Source organism: Sodiomyces alkalinus, assembly GCF_003711515.1.
Source record: "Sodiomyces alkalinus F11 unplaced genomic scaffold SODALscaffold_3, whole genome shotgun sequence".
NCBI classification, from domain to species: domain Eukaryota; kingdom Fungi; phylum Ascomycota; class Sordariomycetes; order Glomerellales; family Plectosphaerellaceae; genus Sodiomyces; species Sodiomyces alkalinus.
This window is the reverse complement of record NW_021167081.1, coordinates 2561328-2584769: the sequence shown is the minus strand read 5'-3', so window position 1 is coordinate 2584769 and position 23442 is coordinate 2561328. Positions and strand designations below refer to the sequence as shown.

Below are 23442 nucleotides of genomic sequence, written 5' to 3'. Positions count from 1 at the left end.
ATAGATCCGATTAAGCAGATCCGGCTTAACAGGATCGAGGAACTAATTAAGATAGAATTAAATTAAACGGTTAAATAGGACGGATTTAAATCCCTTTTATAAGGGCGTTTTCCCCTAGCGGTTCATTTTTTAATAGAAAAGTTAAGAGCGTCTAGTTCAAACCGAAGCCTCTGATTAGTCAGTTAGCCTAGGAAGACCCACCTTAACTAAGGGGGTGTGTCGTATAGGCACACGGACTATAACGTGGTCTATAGGGGATCCTGGGGGGATCCACGCTATAACTAAGGGCTTCGGATATCGGGGACCTCGGGTATCAGGATATAATAGCGGCGGATACCAGAAAAGACCGGATAGGATCCAAATAACTTAGTACCTATAACAGAGTCTTCACCACCTACATCAAGGGTATAAAAGACTCTCCCAGATATAACTTAATATAACACACACACACGAGATTTCTACTCTACTAAGTTAATTATCTAAGTGCTATTTAACGTGCGATAGCTACTCCGTGATAAAGCCGTTTATCTTTAGCGTAGTACATTATATTATTTTATTCTATCCAGGGCTTCCAGAGGAATACGTCTTGATTAAGCCCGGGCATTATATATACGAATATCCTTTACGGGTAGCCGCTAATCTTAAGCTCGTAGATAGCGATCCCCGTGCTATTAATAGTCTTAGTAGCTTCCGAGAAGCTATTTAGTAATCGATTCGTCTTATCGACTAACGGTAATTAGAGTCTTTAGGTAAACTATTCACTTATAGCGGTATAGTAGTCGTAACTAGTATTAATAAGGGTAAGAATACGCCGTTTATTTACTTTAACTATTATAAGTGCCGGGTTACTACTAACACGTACTTTAAACGCCTTTTACTCCCGCTGTATCACGGTTATCGGCTTTAACGCCCGTTTTCGCGTTAAAGCTATTCTTTTCCTAAGTCGTCCTCGCTAATCCACTTATCCCCGCTTTTATCGCGATCCTTTACGCGAGTCTTTTTAACCTTCCGGACCGTGTCTTAGCTTTCTTTTAGCTTTTTATAATTCCGCGCGATATACCCTTTTTTATTATAGTTATAGTATATCTAAGTCTTTTACTTCGCCTTCCCGTTACTAATATTTTTAGTCCGCTTATCTTTATATTGCTATCGGTATCCTTCTTTACGGTTATATAATCCCGATCTTATTTATTATAGTTTTATTTAAACTAATAACCTTTAAGTTTCCCGGCAATCTCTTATACACCGTTAACCTATATAGTATAATAGTTAGTAGGGATTTAGGCGGAGAGAAGTTTATCCTTAAGTCGTAAGGTAATCGCTCGTTTAAGGAATAAGATCTATACGGTGGCTCCCTATTCGGTATTACCCGTAAAGGCGATTTATCTTTTAAAGGGGGCAGGAAGGCGGTAAACGACTTATCTGTTTAGTAACGACTCGTGTATAAGGCTTACGTAGCCTATAATTATTCTATAGGGTTAAGGTAAGTATAATAAAGATATGCTATAAAGTTATTAGGGTTTATAAGCTTACCCGGCCTATCGCTTTTATAAAAGACCGATACGATGTATTATACCTTAGGCCTTAGGTAACTATAGATTAGATATCAAGCTTATATATAATTCTAGAATAAGTCGCTATCGATTATAAGCTTCTACTATATCGCGTAGGCCTATGCGCTATAGTGTACCTACTTCCCTAAGAACTTTGCCGGGCTATCGATAGTTTTACGGGGTGGCGCTATTAAGGTTAGGGCGATTATTATTATTATCGGCTATAGCGATAGTAATAGAACCGGTAATAGGATAGAATCTACTAGTATAAGGATTATTGGGGTCTATGAGGGAGCCGGAATATTTAAGTTAGGCGGCGTTAGGTTCTACGGGGTAGGCGATCCTAGGAGCCGGGCTATAAGCTATTCGACTAACTAGCGTTATCGCTTATCGGCTTCTTCTCTCGCGCGTTATCGGTCTATAAACTAACGTATTTCCGAGTAATATTCTTATATCGGAGCGGGCCTTAAGTTAATATCGGTATATTATTTATAGAGAGGGCCTAGCCTTACGTTTAGGGCTCGGTTATTTTCTTCGAACCGTTGGTTCGTCTATTCTATAATCCATTTAATCCTAATAGGTTACTAGGCGGTAGTGTTAGAATTCTGATCTATCGCTAGTGTAGCGTGTAGGTGTCGCTAAGTTCTAGATATATAAACGACTAGTTATAGGTCGTGGCACTAAGTAAGGTCGTAATAATACATTATCTAGAACTAAGGAAGGAAGAACGAAAAAGGAGAAAAGTCTATAGCGCTAGGCTAGCTATAAGGTAGCGATGGTTTAGCGATATAGATCTGTTAACTAAGCACGCAGTCAGGAAGATCCGGAGTATAGCCGGATCCTCTATATCGGGGTTAACCCGTAATAGTAGTACATAGGAACCGTTTAGTATAGGCTTCCGTTTCTATTATATCTATAGCTCCAAATAGTACTATTTTCGAGAGTTAGTCGGTAATTACCTATAAGTACCTATGCTTACCTTTACGGGTAGGTGATAGATTAGTTATAAAATCTATTATAAGGTTATAAAAGATTTATTCTAGGATCGGGAGCGGGTGTAAAAGTCCTCTTTTCGCGCCTTTTTATATATAGCTTACTTAGTATATAGTATAATTCCGTATAAACCTCCGAATATCGTAGTCTATACCCGGCTAGAAGAATTAGCAGGTGACTAGAGCGATAGTATTATCCTTACTAGGGTACCCGCCGATTACCGAGTTATAGATCGCTTATACTAGGCGGCCTTATAGCGGGTAGCTTACCTTATCCTTACTATTACCTAGTGCCTATAAGCGGTCTCGGAATATTAGCTACCCTTAGTCGATCCCGTACTTAGCGATTTATATCTTAAGCTCTAGCTTATAGGGGAAGCTCTATTTCCCCTGAGTAATAGCGGCTAAGGCGCTTTAATAGCGCTTATAGATACCCGTGGCTTTATCCTATAATTGCTAAAGGTTAGGGTCTACCTTGAAGACTATGCTTAGTTTTAGTAGCGCTATCTTTACTAGGTATAGTTAAGAGGAGATAGCTATATTAGGGATTATCTAGATATACCTCCTTTACTCTCGCGTATCGGAGGAATCCTTAAGGATATCCTATTCCTAATAGAATAGTACGTCGGCTATAACGTTATCGGCCCCATATTAGTATTCTAGTATAAAGTTATACTAGGCAAGCTCCGTTACCTAGCGATTCTAACGCTTAGTAAGGCCCTTTTTATTATATAATATTCGAGGGCCTTATTGTCTAAGTAAATCTAGAACCGACTATTACCTATAAGTTCCGCCTTCTAAACTTATAAGTAGTTAATACTCGCTAGTATCTTCTTATCGTGAATCGGGTAGTTATATTCCGTGGGGTTAAGTCGTGGCGAGTAATAGGCGATAACGTACTTATATCCTAGTATATCTTCTTATAGGAATATACTACCTAGTGCGAACCTAGAGTAATCCGTTTCTAGCTAAGTCTTTCTTCCGGGCTACTACTACTATAGGCAGAGTTCTTAAAATCTCTACTTTAGTTCCCGGAAGGCTGCTTCTTATAAAGGACCCTAGTAGAACACGGTATTCCTTTTTGGTAAGGCTATAAGTAGCGCTATAATAGTAGTAAAGTCACGAATATATATTTAGTAGAAGTTAGCAAACCTAAGAAAACTTCGTACTTTAGTCGCGGAGACCGGCGCTTCCTACTCTATAATCGCCTTTAGCTTTTTAGGGCCGTATAATATCCCTTTTTCGGGTATAATAATAAGCCCGAGGTATTTAACTATTTTAATACTAAACTCGTACTTTATTAGGTTAAGGGTAAATCCTACGTTAGCGAGGGCACGTAGTACTTCTTATACTTTCTCCTTATAGTCTTTATAAGATCTGTCTAAGTAGATTAAGACGTTATTTATATATACCGAAGTAAAATCCTTAAAGAACTCTTATGATAATATATTAATATATCGCTATATTATCGCGGGCACGTGTATTAGTCTAAAAGAGTATACTAGCTACTCGAATAGTCTAAAAGATACGGAAGGCTATTCTATATTTATAGCCTAGCGCTATCCGGATCTTATAGAAGGCGGCGATAATATCTAGTTTCGTAAACTATTTCGCCTTAGCTAGGTTATATAGGGTCTCCGTGATTAGGAGAATTAGATAGCAATCTCGCTAAGTAATCGCATTTAAGGCACGGTAGTTATAGCAGAACCGGAGGCCGCCTCCTGGCTTCCGTACATATAACACGGGCGCGGCGGTAGCTAAACTACTAGCACGGATAAACCCCTTATCTATTAGGTCCGTTGTCGTTTTCTCTAATATAAGGAGTTTCTGTCGAGATATATTATAGAGCGGCCCTAGCAGGGCTTATTCTCTACCACTATTATCCTTCTATAAGTAGATATCATAGTCAATGCTAGGTCAGTATAGGGGTAAGCGTATCGAGTATAAGGGCGCGAATGAGTCGCCGAATTCTTATACTATATCCTCGGGGATATACTTCCACGGATGTATCGGATCTTTTATATACTCTTTAGCTCTTTCTCGCCTTAGAATCGTAGTTTCATATATACTACTCCGTGGTAAAGCCTTTATTCCTTAGCGTGAAGAATCACGTTATTACGTTCTATCTAAGGGAGCCTAAGAAAGAGGTGTTAACCTAGAACTAGTAATACGTACGCGAACACGCGTTCGGTATACCTTTATATATCTAGTATAAAAGCTAAAATACTAGCGTTACTAGCTAGTATAGTCTTATCTAAGAAGCGTTTTAGTAGTCGTTTCTTTTTATCGATTAATAGTAGGCGTATTCTTTGAGTAACCTCCTTATTTATAGCGGTATAGTAGTTATAACTAGTATCTATAAAAGCATTTATTAACCTATTATTATTAATTCTTACTTAGATTAAGGCTAACTCGCTCTATAATGGCGGCTTAAACTTTTCCTACTTATATTACTCTCGCGCTAACGGCTTCCGTGCCTGATTTCGTATTAGACCTACTCTTTTTCCAAGTACTTAATCTCCTTAGTAGTATCTTCGACTTTATTTTCCTAAACGGATACCCGGGCCACGGTAATCTTCTTATTCTTATAGCATCGGTAAACATAGTCCTTTATCTAATAATTTTAGTAAGTGATATTCGCGTAGCGGTTAGGTCGCGGTTAGGATCTCTTAAACTCGCCGACCTTATTAACTCCACCTATAACGATATGGCCGTCCGTGTCTTTTACCAGCCCTCGGTTATTATAAGGGGCTAGGGCAGGTTAAGGCGGTTTATCGACCTTCTTATACCTCTACCCGTTATCTTATATCTTTTTAACCTACTTAATATAGGTATTAGGAAGGTTAGCTACTACTAGGCTACTATATAGGCCGTTATTTAGGGCGCTATTAAGAAATAATATTATAATAGAGTCTACCTAGTTATAGCTACTTACTTATACTACGTTCCTCTTAAACGTCGGTAGGAAGTATATAAACAGTTAGTCGGGTTTTTACTTTATCCATTAAAGGGTACTAATAGCGTAGCCTTACTTATTATAATCCTTATATATACGATCAAGGTAGGCTATAAAGTCTTCCAGGTCGAAGTCTTTATTCGTACTTTTATCCCTAAAGAAGGTGCTAATTACCTACTAAGGCTAGGTATCGAAGCACGTGTTAATTATATACCACACCTCCTTATTATTACGAAAGAGCGAGCTATCGAGTTTAAGCTTTAGTCGTATAGCTTAGGACTAAGCGGTATATTCCGCACGTTTTCTACTAAACTTTAAGGGACTCGTAACTTACTATATACGGTACAAAAGCGTGGGTAATAGAGGTAGGATAAGGATAGCGGTCTATGGTTTTAGGGGCCTAGGTAACGGCGAGGGTGGAATAACTAGGGTAAGCGTCGGGTACGTAATGGGTGAAAGGTACGAGTTAAATCTAAGATCTTTCGATAGCTACTTATAGGTTAGTGAGTATATTATGAATAGGAGCGATATATACCCTTACCGCTTCCTATATGCGTTAAAACACGTGTGCGTTAATCTTATTATACGAGGTCCCTACGACTTACCCTTAGTCTATCGGCGGGCTCGGGGCGAAATAAGCAGGACCTCCTTCTATATAAGCGTCGAAGCTTATAGTCTTTATAAGTTCGAATATATAACGGCTAGTTAAAAGTTATTTACGTAATAAGGCCGAAAATATAGTTTATTCGAACTCAGGAAGGAAAGGAGGAAAGGAAAAGCCTACGCGGTATATAGGCGGCTAGGTATAGGTGGAATCGCACGGGCCTTACTAGGAGGTCCGTGCTTCTTAGTCCCGGCCACTGCCGGGAACTATTCCACGGGCTATAGCCCGTAATACGACGTAGTAAAAGCGTCTTACACGTAGAGTAACGCACCTATATATAATAGGATAGTCTAAAAGTCAAAATAATAGGCGATTTACACCGTTTTTATTACTAAAGATACGAAGAAAGGCTTAAAAGTATATATATTATAAAAGTAGATAGATTTACGGGTTATATAGCCATATACTATACGAGTAAGTCTCCTGGAAAACACCGTAAAACAGCAAAAAACGGGTCGGGGCAGTAGTAATACTATAAACGCAAGGCTGGCTATTAACTTACGCAAATTAAAGCCGGTCAGCGTTAGTATATTCTTAGATAAGCAGTATCGTGGTATAGGGAAGCCTATATTAAATAAAGCGAAGTCAAAATCGTTATAAAAACGGTTAAAATTAACTGAGTTAATGATATATGTCTTATAACTCTAACGGACGGTTAGAGAATTCCTGCTACCGTAATATTAATAGTGAGGATTCTGCAGGTATCCACCCGGATTATAAGCTTAGCAATCCGGCCCATTTTGTAACCGTAAATCCTCGAATAGGCCATAGTCTATTCGATAGCCTATACGCCTGTCAGAATATACAGTGCTTATACGTTGCTATAGGACTAGCACCAGACTTATACATAGATAGGGAGATCGTAGTCAGGTCAGACCGTCAGAGATATAACGCGTCGAATTTAAGTAAGCTAGTCAGCTTAGAAGTCAGCTTAAATCTAGTAAGCTAGTTAGCTTAGGAACCAGCTTACGCCTGAACTTGGTCCTAAGGAGGCCTCTTGCCACCCACTTAGTTAGGAGACCTTAAGTAGGTATAAAGAGGGGAGTGCCTTCTATAGTTCTTAGAGTCTTATAAGGAGTTAACGAATAATCTTATCACGATACCCCCCTCCTTAGTTCTTATTAGTCCCTAAGTGATCTTATATCGCTCTATAGTGGCCTATTACTCCTTATAGTACACCTATAATATTTTATTTAGGAACTAGCTTACGCCTAAACTTAGTCCTAAGGAACCCTTATAATAGGAACGTGCGCCGTCTATATCGGCACCTCTTTTCTATAGTCCCCTGGAGGTGTAACTCAGTTTACGACGAGGCGGTGTATAATAAGATAGCGAATAGACCTCCTGCCGTGCTTATATAGACTTCGGTTCGGACTTAGACGTTATTGTCCACGCTAGCCTCCTACCCGGTTATAAACCCTTAGGACCTGCTAAGGACGTCTTATAGTTAGTACCAGGTTAGTAGGTAAAGACCTACGGTATTATAAAATTAATCTGCCGGATTATAGACAGTTAGGGTAAGACCCGAGCCGAAACTATTATATTTCACGTTATAGATTTAGACCCCCACGGCGCTTAGATTATCCTTAGTCTTCTATAGCTTTAGTCCTATAGTCCTAGTATCTACTAGAAGGATAAGACGTGGACTTTTCGTCTTCAGAAGTCCGAATTAGCTCTTATTACCACGACTGGTTAGCTACGGAAGGCTATTAACCGCGCCACCATAGTAGTCCCTTTAATAGTATAGACTACTATAGCCGTCTATCCTACGCGTCTAGGCTAGATTATAACTACTACTCAGAACCCTCCTTAAGACTATCAGGAGTATATCCAGAACCTCCCTAACCCCCCTAATAAGGATACCCTTCCTAAACTACACCGAGATTTTACTAACGTTTTTAACACGGTTAAAGCCGGTCGCCTCCTACCGCATTATAAGTGGGACCACGCTATTAAACTTAACGAAGGTAAATCGCCCCCTTTTAGTCCTATTTACGCCTTAGCCGAAGAAGAACTCGTAGTCTTAAGGGAGTATATTAAAGATACTTTAGCGAAATAATAGATCCGGCCTTTATCTAGTCTAGCAGGCGCCCCTATCCTTTTTATTCCGAAGAAGGGTGGAAAGCTAAGACTATATATAGACTACCGAGGACTTAATAAGGTAACTAAAAAGAACCGCATACTACTCCCGCTAATTTATAAGATTTTAGACCGCCTATCCTCTTCTACGATCTATACGAAGTTAGACCTTAAGGACGCCTACTACCGGTTACGGATCCGAGAAGGCGATAAATAGAAGACCGTATTTCGGACTAAGTACGGTTATTATAAGTATCTAGTAATACCTTTTAGTCTTTATAATACTCCTGCCTCCTTTTAACAATATATTAATAAGTCTTTACAAGGACTTATAGATACTATTTACGTTATTTACCTAGATAATATCTTAATTTATAGCTTAGACGTGGTATCGTATCGCCGATATATACGGAGTATTCTATAACGGCTACGGGACTAGTCCTTATACGCTAATCCGAAGAAATATATTATTAAGATTCAAGAGGTGGAGTTCCTCGGGTTTATCTATTATCCTTATAGTGTCTTTATAGACCCTAAACGGGTTAAAGCTATTCGGGATTAGGAAGAGCTAGACACGATTAAGAAAGTCCAGGTTTTTTTAGGGTTTACGGGTTTTTACCGGCGGTGTATTAAGTCCTACTCTAAGATTATAGCACTACTAACTAACCTATTAAAAGACGGGGGAAGAGTAGGGGTCTTCGTATTAACCTCTAAGGAGCGGGATACTTTTCGGCAATTATACTAGAAATTCCAGGAGGCGCCTATTCTTCGGTATTTTAACCTAATATTATTAATCCGGATTAAACCGGACGTACTAAATTTCGCCCTAGAAGCGGTTATTAGTTAACTTAATGTAGACCGATAGTGGAGACCTATAGTATTCTTCTCTGGGAAGCTATAAGGTCCTAAGTTAAACTACTCTACCCCGGACACTAAGCTTATAGCTATTATAGAGGCTTTTCGATAATAAAGATACTACGTCGCCTACGCGTAGACCCCTATAGACGTGCTAACGGACTACTTAAACCACCGCTACCTTCTTAAAAAACCTAAGGTAAAGGCCTAGCACGCCCGATAGCTTAAGAAATTAGTAGTCTACGACTTTATTATCCGACACCGACCGGGTATTAATAACCCTATAGAGAGCCTCTTAAGGAAGCCCTAGTATATAGCAGGAAGTCTTAACCTTCGTATAAAGCGATAAAAGCCGGTTAAAGCATTTATATAAAAGTTTACGGTCGGACCCGTTCACGCGGCCCTTAAGTCGGCCCCCTATAAGGATATAATAACGTTATTACCTAGCCTTAAGGATGATATTATAGAAGCCTAATAAGAGGACCCCTTTTATAAGTCGCTATGAGAAGGTAACGGGACTAACCCGTGGTCCTATAATAAATAAGGCCTAGTCTTTTTCCGCGATAGGCTCTTTATTCCGAAACACTCCGGTCTCCGGGAATAGGTCCTATAGGCGTTCCATGACCACCCTATAGCTAAATACTATAGAATTATAAGGACCCTCCGGTGTATTACGGATACCTTCTTTTAGGGATATATAAAATAGGACGTTAAGACTTTTATCCCTACTTACCCTATTTATTAGAGGACTAATCCTAAACATTATAAACCCTACGGGCGCCTCTAGAGTCTTTTTATACTAGGCCGTCTATTCTAGGAAGTTTTAGTCGACTTTATTACCGGGCTACTGCCCGTAATACACGGAGGTAGGGAAAAGGATGCTATCCATATTATTATATACCGATACACGAAATTTACCCTATATATCCTGTATAATTCTAGTTTAAATACAGAGGACCTAGCGAACCTTATATAGTTAAGTATCTTCTCTATCTTCGGCTTACTAGATAGTATTATTTCTCATAATAATTCTTTATTCACGAGTAAATTTTAGTTTACCCTATATAGGCGCCTAAGACTTAAGAGGCGACTATTAATAGCGTTTTATCCGTAGACCGATAGTTAAACTAAGCGGTAATATTACAACATAGAGCACTACCTACGGACTTATTATACCTACTAACAGGATAACTAGGTGGATAAGCTCTTATTAGCTTAGTTTACGTATAATACCGCGTAGTATTCTGTAATCCAGTAATCCCCCGCTATAATACTTATAGGCTATATCCCCTAAAGACCTAACGATATTACGCTCCCTAAGGCTAATAAGTTCTACGCCGTGTCCGCCGATAGATATATTAAATACTTAGTAGCGAATAAGAGAGCCCTCACGGAACTTATTAAAAAGGCCTAGGATCTATATACGAAGTACTATAATACCGATAAGCTTACCTATAAGTTTAAAAAAGGTAAGTATATCCTCCTCTCCGCTAAGAATATTAAGTAGAAACGGCCTCGTAAAAAGCTCTCGGATAAATACCTAAGACCCTATAAAATTAAGGAAGTTATAGGTAATCACGGACTCGCCTATAAGTTAAAACTTCCGGTAACTATAAAAATTTATAGTATCTTTCCTATTTCCCTCTTAAAGCCCTAAAGTCCTCGTATAGACGGCGTCTAAGTCCCCTAGGAAGTCGAGGTAGAACATTAGAAGTCCGATAAATACGAAGTTAGGGATATCCTAGCCTACCGTTATAATAGAAACCGCCGCTAATACCTAATTAAATAGGAAGGCTACGGCTATAAGGAAAACACTTAGGAACCCACGCGAAATATCCCGGATCGCTCCTTCGCGAGTATCAGGCTAGGAGGTCCCGATATACCCCTTAGGTAGATATCTAGAGCGCCTTAGGAGTATAATCCTAATACACTAGGCTTAAGAAATATCTCACGTATTAGAATTTCAGGAATTTATATACTAAACCCGTAGACCTCCTAAATGAGGGCCTAGAAAATTAATTATTACCCTATAGGGACTTACTATTATACTAGATAAAAAAAACCCTGAAAGCGAAAAATTCTAAGGCCTAGAGTCCCCCCCCCCCCCGATATAAATTCTCGGTAATTATATATTAACCGCCCCCTAGCCCCCTATTTTACTACGGCTATTTACTAAGCAGGTACTCGTATAAGCGTTCACCTACAGCTATAAAACGTAGCAGCGCACTCTTTATAATTTCCTAATAAGACCGAGTATCTCTAACCGCCTTTTTAGCGGCGCGGCTAACTATAGGAGCCTTATTAAAGCCCTGACGATTTTAGGCCTAATACCCGCTCTTAGTCTTACTTAGTAAAATCTATAGCTTCTTTAGTTCGGCCTATTACTAAGTTAGTAAGGTATACTCTTTTAGGGGGTAAGGTTTACTTATAAGCTACGTATTAGTATAATAGCCGCGGTTATTAGCTTTAATCAGATAACGCTATATACACTTACCTAGTAACTTAGCCTTAAGAGTTATCTAAAGGTATATTAGTAATCCACGGAATAGCTTATTGGGAAGGAGTTATAATTACTTACCTTTATGTAACCCTAAAAACTATTACCTTAGTAATACTCGTATTTATACGAATTAATAGTATACGCCTCCTTATAGGCGCTAAAGATAACATAGTTATAACTACTATCTAGCTTAAGCCTTAGGAAGTGCTATATATAACGGTTATAAGGAGCGTAAGGGTAGGTGCCCTCCACGTCCTCCTTAACTATATATATAGTATCCTCCTACGGCTCGTTATAGCCTTTATAGGCGTCGGCTATATCCTTATCCTCGTCGATATTATTAACCGTATCCGGGTTAATATCGTCCTTATCCTCCTCTTCCTCCCCGTGGTTCACTATAACCACTTTACTACCCTTTTCCTTAGAGAACCCCTTAAAGGAATCGTCGTTAATTATAATAACACTATGATTATTATTCTCTTTATACTTACTAAGAGCGTACTCGCTATCTAACGATAGCTTAATAACGGGGCTATTACCTTAGTTAACCACTCTAGTAAGAGTGTTATTATTATTATTAGTAATAGTATCTTATTAGCCTAATACTAGCCGTAGCGCTATATTCTCCTAGCGTAAGTTCTCTATATACTCTATAATAAGCGCTAGCTAATCTTTAGTCAGATTATTAGATATAATAGTAAGAATGATCGGCGCGTTATTATTAGAAATTATTTAGTATTATAAATAAAGGCTACCCCTTATTACTTATTAATCGTTAACGGGATATATACAGAACCACTTACCTATAGTATAAGAACTATAAATATATACTTAGAGTAGGAAAGAAAAGAATTAGAGGAAGATTATTCGAGAAAATAGTGGATATTATTATTATTACTATAGTAAGAGGTTAACTAACCCTGGAGAACCGCGTATACCTTCCTTATATCTACTACGATAACACTTTATACCTGCTATCAGACCTCCTATATCCTTTTATTCTTACTATAATCAAAACCGTGCTAGTTAACGGTAACACTATAGGCAATCTCTTCATATACTTTAAGTACTTTAAGGATATTTTAGACACGTTATTTATTTACACGATAGTTATTTATAGATTCCTCTTTACTTCGCTTTTTAAACTAATTATACTGCTCTTAGGACCTTTATACCTAAATAACGTCTTAGTTAGATATAGCTATATCTACGGTTTAAGGGTAAACGCTTATTATCTTCCTTAAGTACTCTAAGTGGGAAGAAAGAACCCGGTCTAACTAAAGACGGGTGTCCTAAAGAGTTTCGTATTAATATAGGTTCCTTTTACTAGATAACTAATCCCTCTTTAATTATCCGCACTTATACTCCTAAGGATAGGAGTATTTGTAGAGAGGGGTATATTATCAGAATATATAGTGCTTATACGTTACTATAAGACTAATACTAGACTTATATATAGATAGGGGGATTATAGTCAGGTCAGACTATCAGAGATATAACGCGTCGAAGTTAAATAAGCTAGTCAGCTTAGAAGTCAGCTTAGATCTAGTAAGCTAGTCAGCTTAGGAACCAGGTTACGCCTAAACTTAGTCCTAAGGAGGCCTCTCGCCACCCACTTAGTTAGGAGACCTTAAGTAGGGGTCTTTTACGTGGACTAGACTATACTACCTAAGATCGTCTAGCAGGATAGGGCGATATACCTACCCCGTATAGCTACTAAACTAATCGCGTTTTTATCGCGTGTATTATACTAGGCCGAAAAGAGCTACTAGGCGACCGAGTTAGAGCTTACGGGCTATATCTAGATACTTAGCAAAATAGTATACTAGATTAATAATATATAAGCAGGCCCGGCTATCGTGTTTATAGACTATTAGGCTATTATTATACTATCTAGATAGCTCGATATCGCTAACACCACTTCGCGCACCGGAGTTAATAAGAAGATCTTAAGGGCTATAGAGTATATTTCCCAGTTCAACGTTCAAGTCGTATATAAACCCGGCAAAGATTATATTATCCTAGATACCCTTCGCCGACTCCCCACGATTCTATAACACACTAATAATAATAAAGCCCCTAGATAGTTAGATAAACTACCCTAGGACTGTTAGACTATAGCCTATACTAGTAATGTTACCCTATTACCTATACGACTATATCCACCCTAGTCTCTTTTATTACTAGATATACGAGTCTAGGCGGAACTACCTTTAATCAATACCCTATAACCTATAGCCATACTAGTAAAATTATCACCGGAATTTAAGGCAGACGTTAAGGAGGGTTATCGGGAGGACCCCTTCTAGAAAGGCATACTCGACACGATCCACTCTAACGATAAACTAGCCAAAAATAAGGCGCGTATACCCTTTAAGATACGTCTAGACGGATTTATCTAGTATAAGTCGGATAGCTTACCGAGACTCTATATCCCGCGCACCTATTAGAAGAATATCATCGATACTATATATAATAGTAATTACCTCGGATACGCAAAGTTAAGTTAATTCCTGTATTAGGTATATATCTATAAGGGATACTCCGAGCTTAGACGCTACTGAGTAACGTGCCCTCTCTATAAGGTCCACCAGAAACTATACTATAAGCTATACGGCAGCCTTTAACCTATTATTCCACTACCCTACCTATACTATATAATCTCTATCGATTTTATCCTCGCACTACCCCTTATACTAGGCGGGCACGACTCTGCTATAGCCATTATCGATAAGTTTTCCAGGGAATTAATAATTCTGCCGGGACATAAGGACTACACTATATAATAATAGGCAGATACACCAATCGATAGATTACTAACCGTAAACTAGGGAATACCTAAGATTATACTCTCTAATCAGAACTCTAAATTCCTCGCGGTAATCTAGAAGCGGATATAGGATAGATTAGACACTACCCTACTCTACGCTATAGCGTATTATTACTAGATAGATAGATAGACAGAGAGACTAATTTAAATTATTAAGACCGCTATAAGGATATATATACACGACCTAGAACGACCCGAACTCTAGAAGAGAGCACTCTCCTATTTGTAATTCGAGTATAATACTACTAGGTCCGCCTCTACGAAATACAGCCCTATAAAAATCGTGAAGGGTCTGACGTCGAATGACGCACTAATAGCTATTACGGAATACCCGCACACGCTACTTATAGCGCGGCTTAAAGCGGCTAACGCTATTACCGAAGCCGCGATAGCGATAGAACGACACTACGATAAGCGTTATACCCCTAAATTCTTTAATATTAGATCTAGAGTTTACCTGCGTCTTAATAAGTGATACTCTATCCAGATATCTTACACTATTACTACTAAGCTAGGATAATAATTCGCGGGACCCTTTAAAGTCGTGGAGCGAGTAGGTAAGCTCGCGTATAGACTAAATATCCTAAATAATTAGAAGATACACGATACAATTTCGGTTAAGTATCTAGAGCCGGTGTATATAGACCCTTACGCCTGTACTCTACTAGCTTTACACCGAGTTATTAGTAAAGAAGTACCTATCGATATAATCGTTCATATTAATTATAAACATAAGGACGGACGTAATGACTAATATACCCTATCCAGGTATATCTCTAGGCAGCTAGTACTATCGGACCTAGGGCTTCTAGGGTTCGGAATAGCGACCTTTAAGTATAGAAAATAGGGTATAATAAAGATACCTTCTACTAATCGAAAGGCGGGCTTACCGGGAATATATACTCGGCGAGGCCCGGACTATCTATTTTATACGTGCGTTTAGGGAACCCGGCCCGGGCCCTAAATATACGTTTAGGTTCCGGCCAGCGGGCACTATATATACGTATAATGCCTAGCGCGCGAGGACTATCCTTACGTATAGTCCTACGCTATTCCGGCGTATTATATACCCCGGGTAAGAAGAGCCTTATATCCTGCGGGCGTTTTAGAGAGCTATTAGGCGATAAGGTATATAATGCGTGCGTGGCCGGTATATTAGGTATACGGGGCAGAGTAGTTAGTACTTATAGCCTATACGAACGGACGGCGTTTATAATAAAAGGAAATAGGGGATAGACTATATTTCCGCGATAACTACGCTATCTACTTAATCTCTGTGCCAGGCGTATAATTATATAGTATCGTCGTGCCTTAGACGACCGCTAATAATAGGTAAGATTAAAGTAAATAATAAAAAGAAAAAGAATAAACTAATATAACTAGAAGTATTTCCTAAGTCTTTTTTTATAACGACGTATATATACGCCGTCTTTTCCTTTGTATATACTCTTTTTATCGTGGGCTAAAAACCGTGCGATTATACTAATTAAATATAAAATATACGCCCTTCTCTATATACCCGGATACCGAATATAAGATATAAACCCTATAAACTAAAAAAACTCCGTGCGAATATCTTTTAAAGTCCTTATGTCTTAAACTTCTTCTACCTATAGCAGCTCATTATTATTATCTAGGAAACCCTAGTTTTCCTTATTATATATAAGGATAGTCTTAGTATCGCTAGAGCCTAGCTCCCCCGCGCGCTTATCGATCTTATTGCGCTTGATATCGTATGCAGAGAGGAGTCCTTTATTCCTAGGCCTATCGAAGTACTAGACGAGGACACTTATATAGAGTATTAGGTCCTATACATGTGTATAGTAGGTAGTAAAGCGCTCGGCTATAATTACACGCTTATCGGCGTTTATAGTCCTGTTAGAATTAAGCTTAGTAACTTACGTGTATTCCTCTATACGCTATACGCTAAGGAGGAACGATAACCCGATAGCGTTCTAGGTCTTATTAGGGATAACTTAAACGGTGACGAACTTTCTTACCTAAGCGGTAACTGGTATAGGCAGGATAGTATCTTAGTCGCTCTAAAGAAATATCGTTAATCTTTATTTATTATATATAAATTCGTCCAATATAAACACGGCACCAGGGTTAAATAGACGTTTCGCGAGATATTTATATCTAAGTATCTAAACTATTTCCTTGCCTAGTCTTACTAGGAAGCGTTTAGGTAAGGGGGGGGCGGTATATCCTTAGTAAGGATATTTTATACCGGTAGACGGGGTATTTAATAGGCCGGCGGGCGTGGTAAGACTAGGTATAGTAGTGGTTAGGGCGGTCGGGGTAGTCGTGGTCGTATTACCTTTGCGTAGTTAGGCTAGAATATCAGCGGCTTATTAGATACTAGGCGTTACCTTCTATACGGAGGCTTAGAGGAATTACGCGACTAATATTACGCGCGATTTAATTAGACTATCGTAGTTACTTATTCGTGTGAGAAATATAGCCTTATCCACTTAGCCTGCATAGCGGGCCTTTATAGCGCCCGCTAGGCTAAGGGCTAGGTAGGCTAGCTTATTGTCTTCCTATAGAATACGGGTAGGTATTACTCTATCTATTATAGGAATAGCAGTCGGTATAGTAGGCGTGGCTATATTCGGGGCGCTTACGCCCGAATGGATAGGGAAGCTAAGGGGCGCGCCGACGGTGCGTTAGTTTTACGGAGTAACGGGGTTATTAGGGCGCGACGCGGACGGTGGGTCTAGAAGGAAGTGTCCGTTTAGTCCCTGCGGCGTATTATATCGGGGTATACTAGTAAGGTACTACTCGAATATCTCGGCAGGCCTAGTCTAGCTTTACACGTTAAGATTATAGTCTAGAACTAGGGCTAGGGGTAGATAAGGGCGAGTGCTTTAGTGTTATTTATACTAATAACTTTTATAGCCTTAAACGCTAGCGTAAACACAGAGCGATATAAGGCCCGGTTAGTTAGATTATTATAGCTAAGGGCTAAGGCGCGGTTATAGTAGGCTATAAAAATGTTTTTATTCTCTTTACACTAAGTATAGAAGGCTACGCTGGCGGATAAGGGCTTAGTGATAAGTAAACTTTTATCACCGAATAGGGTTATTACTCGGAAGTACCCTTTAAAGGGTAACCCCTCGCCTATACGTCCTTTATAGAAATACTTAGAGAATTAGTGCTCGAACACCACGTTCTTAGATTTATTAATAGCTAATAGGTACTTAATAATATACTACTAAGCTATAGGCGATATTATCCTCGAGTATTAGGGAGTATACGGGAGACTAGAATATATAGAAAAGGGTATATACTTAATATAATAAGAGGATAAAGGGGGCAAGGAGGATATTTAGGATATTCTAACGATCGAATATCACTAATATACCTTAGGCCGTTATAATAGTAAAAGGTGTGAGGATATAGGAGATAGCGGTTTTAGGAGGATTTTTTATATCCGTGCTAGGGGTATAGCTAATCTAACGGAGCGGCGTAGAGTTTTTTATTATTCTATATTATTTTAGTTACTCGTGCCTTCTCTTTAAATATAAGATAATAGCCTTTATGCCTTCCCTTATACCTTTCTCGCTATATATAAATAGTATTTGGTTACCGTGGGTGATTTAAGCGGTAACCTCGGTAAGTTACGCGGTAGCGCGGCTATACTAGCGGTCGTTAAAGGTTCTTAGCCTCGGGTATTCTTTAATACTCCGAGTTCCTTAACGTCTTCTAGCTTAAGCGCCTTATTCGCCTTTACTCCTTTCGTTATTACCCGTAGCATTTCTAAGGCTTTTTATCGTTCCTTAAAGGCTTTAACTATTTCCGGTGGGTCTATAGCTTCCTTTAGTATCTAGACGTTATACTAACTTAGCTATCCTTTTTATCGAATTAGGTACTTAGTGCGCGGCTTACCGTGACCTTTTTTAGTGACTCTTTTATTAAGGATAGCGTTAATCTTATAATACTCGTATAAGTCGCGCTACTCGTGCCTAACCTTATTAGGGTCGCTAGGACGAATAGGTTCTCTATCGGCCGTCTGGCCGGGGAATAGGTCTATTCCCGGTTCCTTTACCAGTTATAAATACGTAATACTAATAACAGGATAGATATTAAGCGTTTCGGGTAGCTTTAGTAGGTATACTAATAGCGAGACCTATTCCTTAATCTTAAATAGTCCTATTTTTTACTAACCGAGCTTTATTAAGGCTTTATTAGGTAGCGAATAGCTATACCCGAGCTTAATAAAGACGAAGTCCCCTAGAGCGAACCGAATACTACGATGCTTCTTATCGTATAGTCTTTTTATATATATTTAGGGTAAGGCGATAGATAGTTTAGTGTCTTCCTAGAATAATTCCTAAGCGAATTACGGGTTTATATCGCGGATTATACTAAGGGAATTATTCGTTCGTGTACTATATAGTAATTCGTTTAGTAAATACGCTAAGACTTTGCTAAAGGCGTGATTTAGGTTAAACTATAATACGACGATACCCTTTATCTATAGTATATGTGGATATATAGCGAGGAATATACGGATAGCGATCTTAACTATCTAATTCTTCTATTCGGATAGTCTATCCGTCTACGGGTACTATACTATTAAGAACTTAAGTAGCATGCCCGCCTCTTTCTAGAGCGCTATCTAGAAGTGTTACGGGTTAACCCCAATATAGAGAATCCGGCTATACTCCGGATCTTCCTCATTACGCGCTTAGTTAACGGACCTATATCGCTAAGTTATCGTTACCTGAAAGCTAGCCTAGCGCTATAGACTTTTCTCCTTTTTCCTTTTTCCTTCCTTAGTTCTAGAAAATCTATTATTATAACCTTATTTAGTGCTATAACCTATACCTAGTCGTTTATATATCTAGAACTTAGCAATATCTATACGCTATACTAGCGATAGATTAGGATCCTAACGCTACCGCCTAATAACCTATTAGACTTAAATAGGTTGTAGAGTGGACGAAGTAACGATTTAAAGAAAATAACTAAGCACTAAACGTAAGGCTAAGCCCTCTGTATCAATAATATACCGATATTAACTCGAGGCTCGCTCTAATATAAGAATATTACTAGGAGATATATTAGTTTATAGACCGATAACGGGCGAGAGAAGAAGCTAACGAGCAATAACGCTAGTTAGTTAAATAGCTTATAGCCCGGCTCCTAGGATTGCCTACCCCGTAAAACCTAATACCGCTTAACCTAAATATTCCGGCTCCCTTATAGACCCCGATAATCCTTATACTAGTAGAGTCTACCTTATTACCGGTTTTATCGCTAACGCTATAGCCGAGAATAATAGTAGTCGCCCTAACCTTAACGGCGATACCCTATAAGACTATTAATAGCCCGGCGAAATTCTTAGGGAAGCGAGTATACTATAACGTATAGGCCTACACGATATGGTAGAAGTTTATAATCGATAGCGATTTATTCTAGAATAATATACGAGCTTAGTATATAATCTATAATTACTTATGGACCGAAGTATAATAGGTTATATCGGTCTTTTATAAAAGCGATAGGCCGGGTAAGCTTATAGACCCTAATAACTTTATAGCGTATCTTAATTATACCTACCTTAACCCTATAGAATACTCACGGGCCGCCTAAGCTTTACGTATAATTTATTAACGAATCAGTAAGTCGTTTACCGCCTTTTTACCCTATTGTAAAACATAGATCGCTTTTACGGGCGGTACCGAATAAGAAGTTACCGTATAGCTTTTATTCCTCGAAGGAGCGATTACTTCGCGATTTAGGGATAAACTTATCTCTGCCCGAATCCCTACTAACTACTATACTATATAGGTTAACGGCGTATAAGAGATTACCGGGAAACTTAAAGGCTATTAGTTCGAACGAAACTACGATAAACGAGCTTAAGATTACGTAACCGCGAAGATGGATACCGATAGCGATACGAAGATAGGCGGAGTAAACCGTGTTAGTAATAGGAAGGCGAAGTAAAAGACTCGGATATAGTATAACTATAATAAAAAGGGGTATATCGCGCGGAATTATAAAAAGGTAAAGGAAAACTAAGATATAGTCCGGAAGGTTAAAGAGACTCGTATAAAGGATCGCGATAAGAGCAGGGATAAGTTAATTAGCGAGGACGACTCGGAAGAATAATAGCTTTAACGCGAAAATAGGCGTTAAAGCTAATAGCCGCGACACGGCGGGAGTAAAAGGCGTTTAAAGTATATACTAATAATAACCTAGTACTTATATTAGCTAAAGTAAATAAATAGCGTATCCTCGCCCTTATTACTATTAGTTACGACTACTATACCGCTATAAGTAAATAGTTTACTTAAAGACTCCAATAACTATTAGTCGATAAGACGAATCGATTACTAAATAGCTTCTCGGAAGCTACTAAGACTGTTAGTAATACGGGGATTACCGTCTACGAGTTTAAGATTAGCGGTTACTCGTAAAGGGTATTCGTATATTTTTAATACCCGGGCTTAATTAAGATATATTCCTCGGGAAGCCCTAGATAGAATAAAATAATATAACGTACTACGCTAAGAATAAACGGCTTTATTACGGAGTAGCCGGATTAAATATACGACTTTAATATAAAAAGGAACCTACCGGAGTATAAGCTATCTATAACGATTATTTAGTTATAGAATCTATAGTCGCGGGTATTACTTAACGACTACGATCAAAGGGTAAGGAGGTCTTAATCTAAGGAGTAAGCTTAAGGGATATCGAAAAAGCATTATATAAGAAATAACTAGTAGACCTGAAGGATTTTATACCCGAAGAGATATTATAAGAATTCGGCGACTTATTCGCGCCCGATAAGGCAAATTAATTACCGGTATACCGATTAGGAGTTAACTATAAGGTAAACCTTATACCCGGAAGCGATAGTAAAGAATTATCGCTTCCTTAAGGGCCGCTCTATAATATATCGAGAAAAGAACTCCTAGTATTACGGAAAACACTTACTAACCTAATATATAAGGGATTTATCTATACTAGTGGTTCGGATACCGCGGCTCTTATCCTCTTTATGAGGAAGCTAGGCGGAGGTCTTCGACTTTATTTTAATTATTAAGCATTAAATACGATTATTAAGTAAAACCGTTATCTATTTCCCTTAATTACCGATATACTATAAAACCTAAGATAAGTAAAATAGTTTATAAAGCTTAACGTAATCGCCGCATTCTATAAGATTAGGATAGCCTTAGGCCACGAATATAAGACTATATTCCGAACTCGGTTTAGGCTTTTCGAATAGCTTATCTATCTATTCGGCCTAAGTAAGGCTCTTATAACTTTCTAGCAATATATTAATAAAACGCTATAGCGCTTCTTAAATAACTTTATTACCACTTACGTTCATAATATCCTAGTCTATTCTAATAGGAGTTAGGCTAACTATAAGGCGAAGGTAAAGTAGGTACTCCGCGCACTCGCGGACGTTAGCCTAAAGCTAGATTGGTCGAAGTACGAGTTTAGCGTGAAGATAGTAACGTACCTAGGATTTATAATTACCGCGGGAAAAGGCGTATTTTACGACCTAAAGAAGTTATAAGCTATTCGCGAGTAGGAAGCGCTTATAACGGTTAAGGGCGTATAAAGCTTTTTAGGGTTTATATATTATGACCGAATCTTTATTCAGTATTTTTCGGGGATCTTAGCCCCGGTAATAATACTAACTAAACAGGACTATACCTTTTAATAGGACTCTAAGGAAAAAGCGGCCTTTTACAGGCTAAAGGCGAGGTTCTAAGAAGGACCGATACTATAATACTAGGACTTAGTAAATAAGATATTTATCGAGATAGACTATTTAGGGTTTACCTTTAGGGGTAGCCTAATATAAGAAGACGCGGACGGAAATCGCTATATAATCGTATACTACTCTTATAAATATAATAAAGCGGAATATAATTACCTAATCCACGATATGGAAATACCAGCGATTATATGTTATTTAATAATATAGCGGGCCGAGCTTATTACTTATAAGTAGTTTATAGTCCTCTCCGACTATAAGGCCTTTAAATACTTTATAACTAAGCGAACGCCTACTAAGCGATAAAGCTAATAGTCCGGCGAGCTTATATAGTTCGACTTTATACTGAAGTATCGGAAGGGAAAGGATAACGCGATAGCGGATACCCTCTCGCGTTAATAGTAAGATAAGCCCTAAGATATAACGGATAAACGGGAGTAATCTTACTATATTTAATTAATTCTCGATACCGCGATTCTACCTAGCATTCGTTATATTAATAGCGGTTAAACGATCTTTAAGGCGGACTAAGAGCTATAGCGATTATAGGATAAGACGCTTACGACCGATAAATAATATTAAAAAGCCTTATCTATAATTACCGAAGAAAAACGATAATTCCTACTATTATTAGAATTAAAGCTATAAATAGCTAAGTACTTAGTCTTTATGACCGGGTTATTATTATTCCGTGACCGAATTTAGGTACCCGGGTCTATTAAAGGGTTAACGTTATAAGGGAGGATTCTCTAATTAATTCACGATTTAGTAATCGGAGTATACCCCCGATACGATAATACTATCGCCTTAATAGCGCGTCGCTTCTTCTAGCTAAAGATAAATAAGGATATCCGATAATTCGTTCGGAACTACGATATCTACGGAAAGGGGTATATATAGAGAAATATAAAATAAGGCCTTTTACCCCCCCTCCTAGTACTAGAACGAATACGGAGCGACCTATCGATAGACTTTATAATAGACCTACTACTAGCCGGCGAGAAGAAGGCGCGTTACCTTTAAGTTATTATAGACTGTCTAATAAAGGCTATAATATTAGAAGGGATAAAGATAAGAAAAGCCGAAGCTTACGCGGAACGGTTCCTATACTATTATTTCCGGCTCTACGGAATACCTAGGTTAATTATTAGTAACCGAGGCTTAAACTAGATAAGTAGGTTTTAGAAGTATTTTATAAGCTCGCACGGATATCGCGTAAGCTTAGTATCGTATACTACCCCTAAACTAATAGAGTAATAAACC

At 38.5% G+C, this 23442-nt stretch overlaps 1 protein-coding gene across 1 annotated transcript; it reads left to right on the top strand.

The window, feature by feature from the left end:
- Nucleotides 1–13503: 13503 nt before the first annotated feature.
- SODALDRAFT_274067 (hypothetical protein) lies at nucleotides 13504–13656 on the top strand (the record flags this gene model as incomplete). The annotated part of the gene is made up of 1 exon (XM_028607931.1): nucleotides 13504–13656. A coding segment is annotated over one exon (153 nt), but the record flags the coding sequence as incomplete, so codon positions are not given.
- Between the last annotated feature and the right edge of the window lie 9786 nt (nucleotides 13657–23442).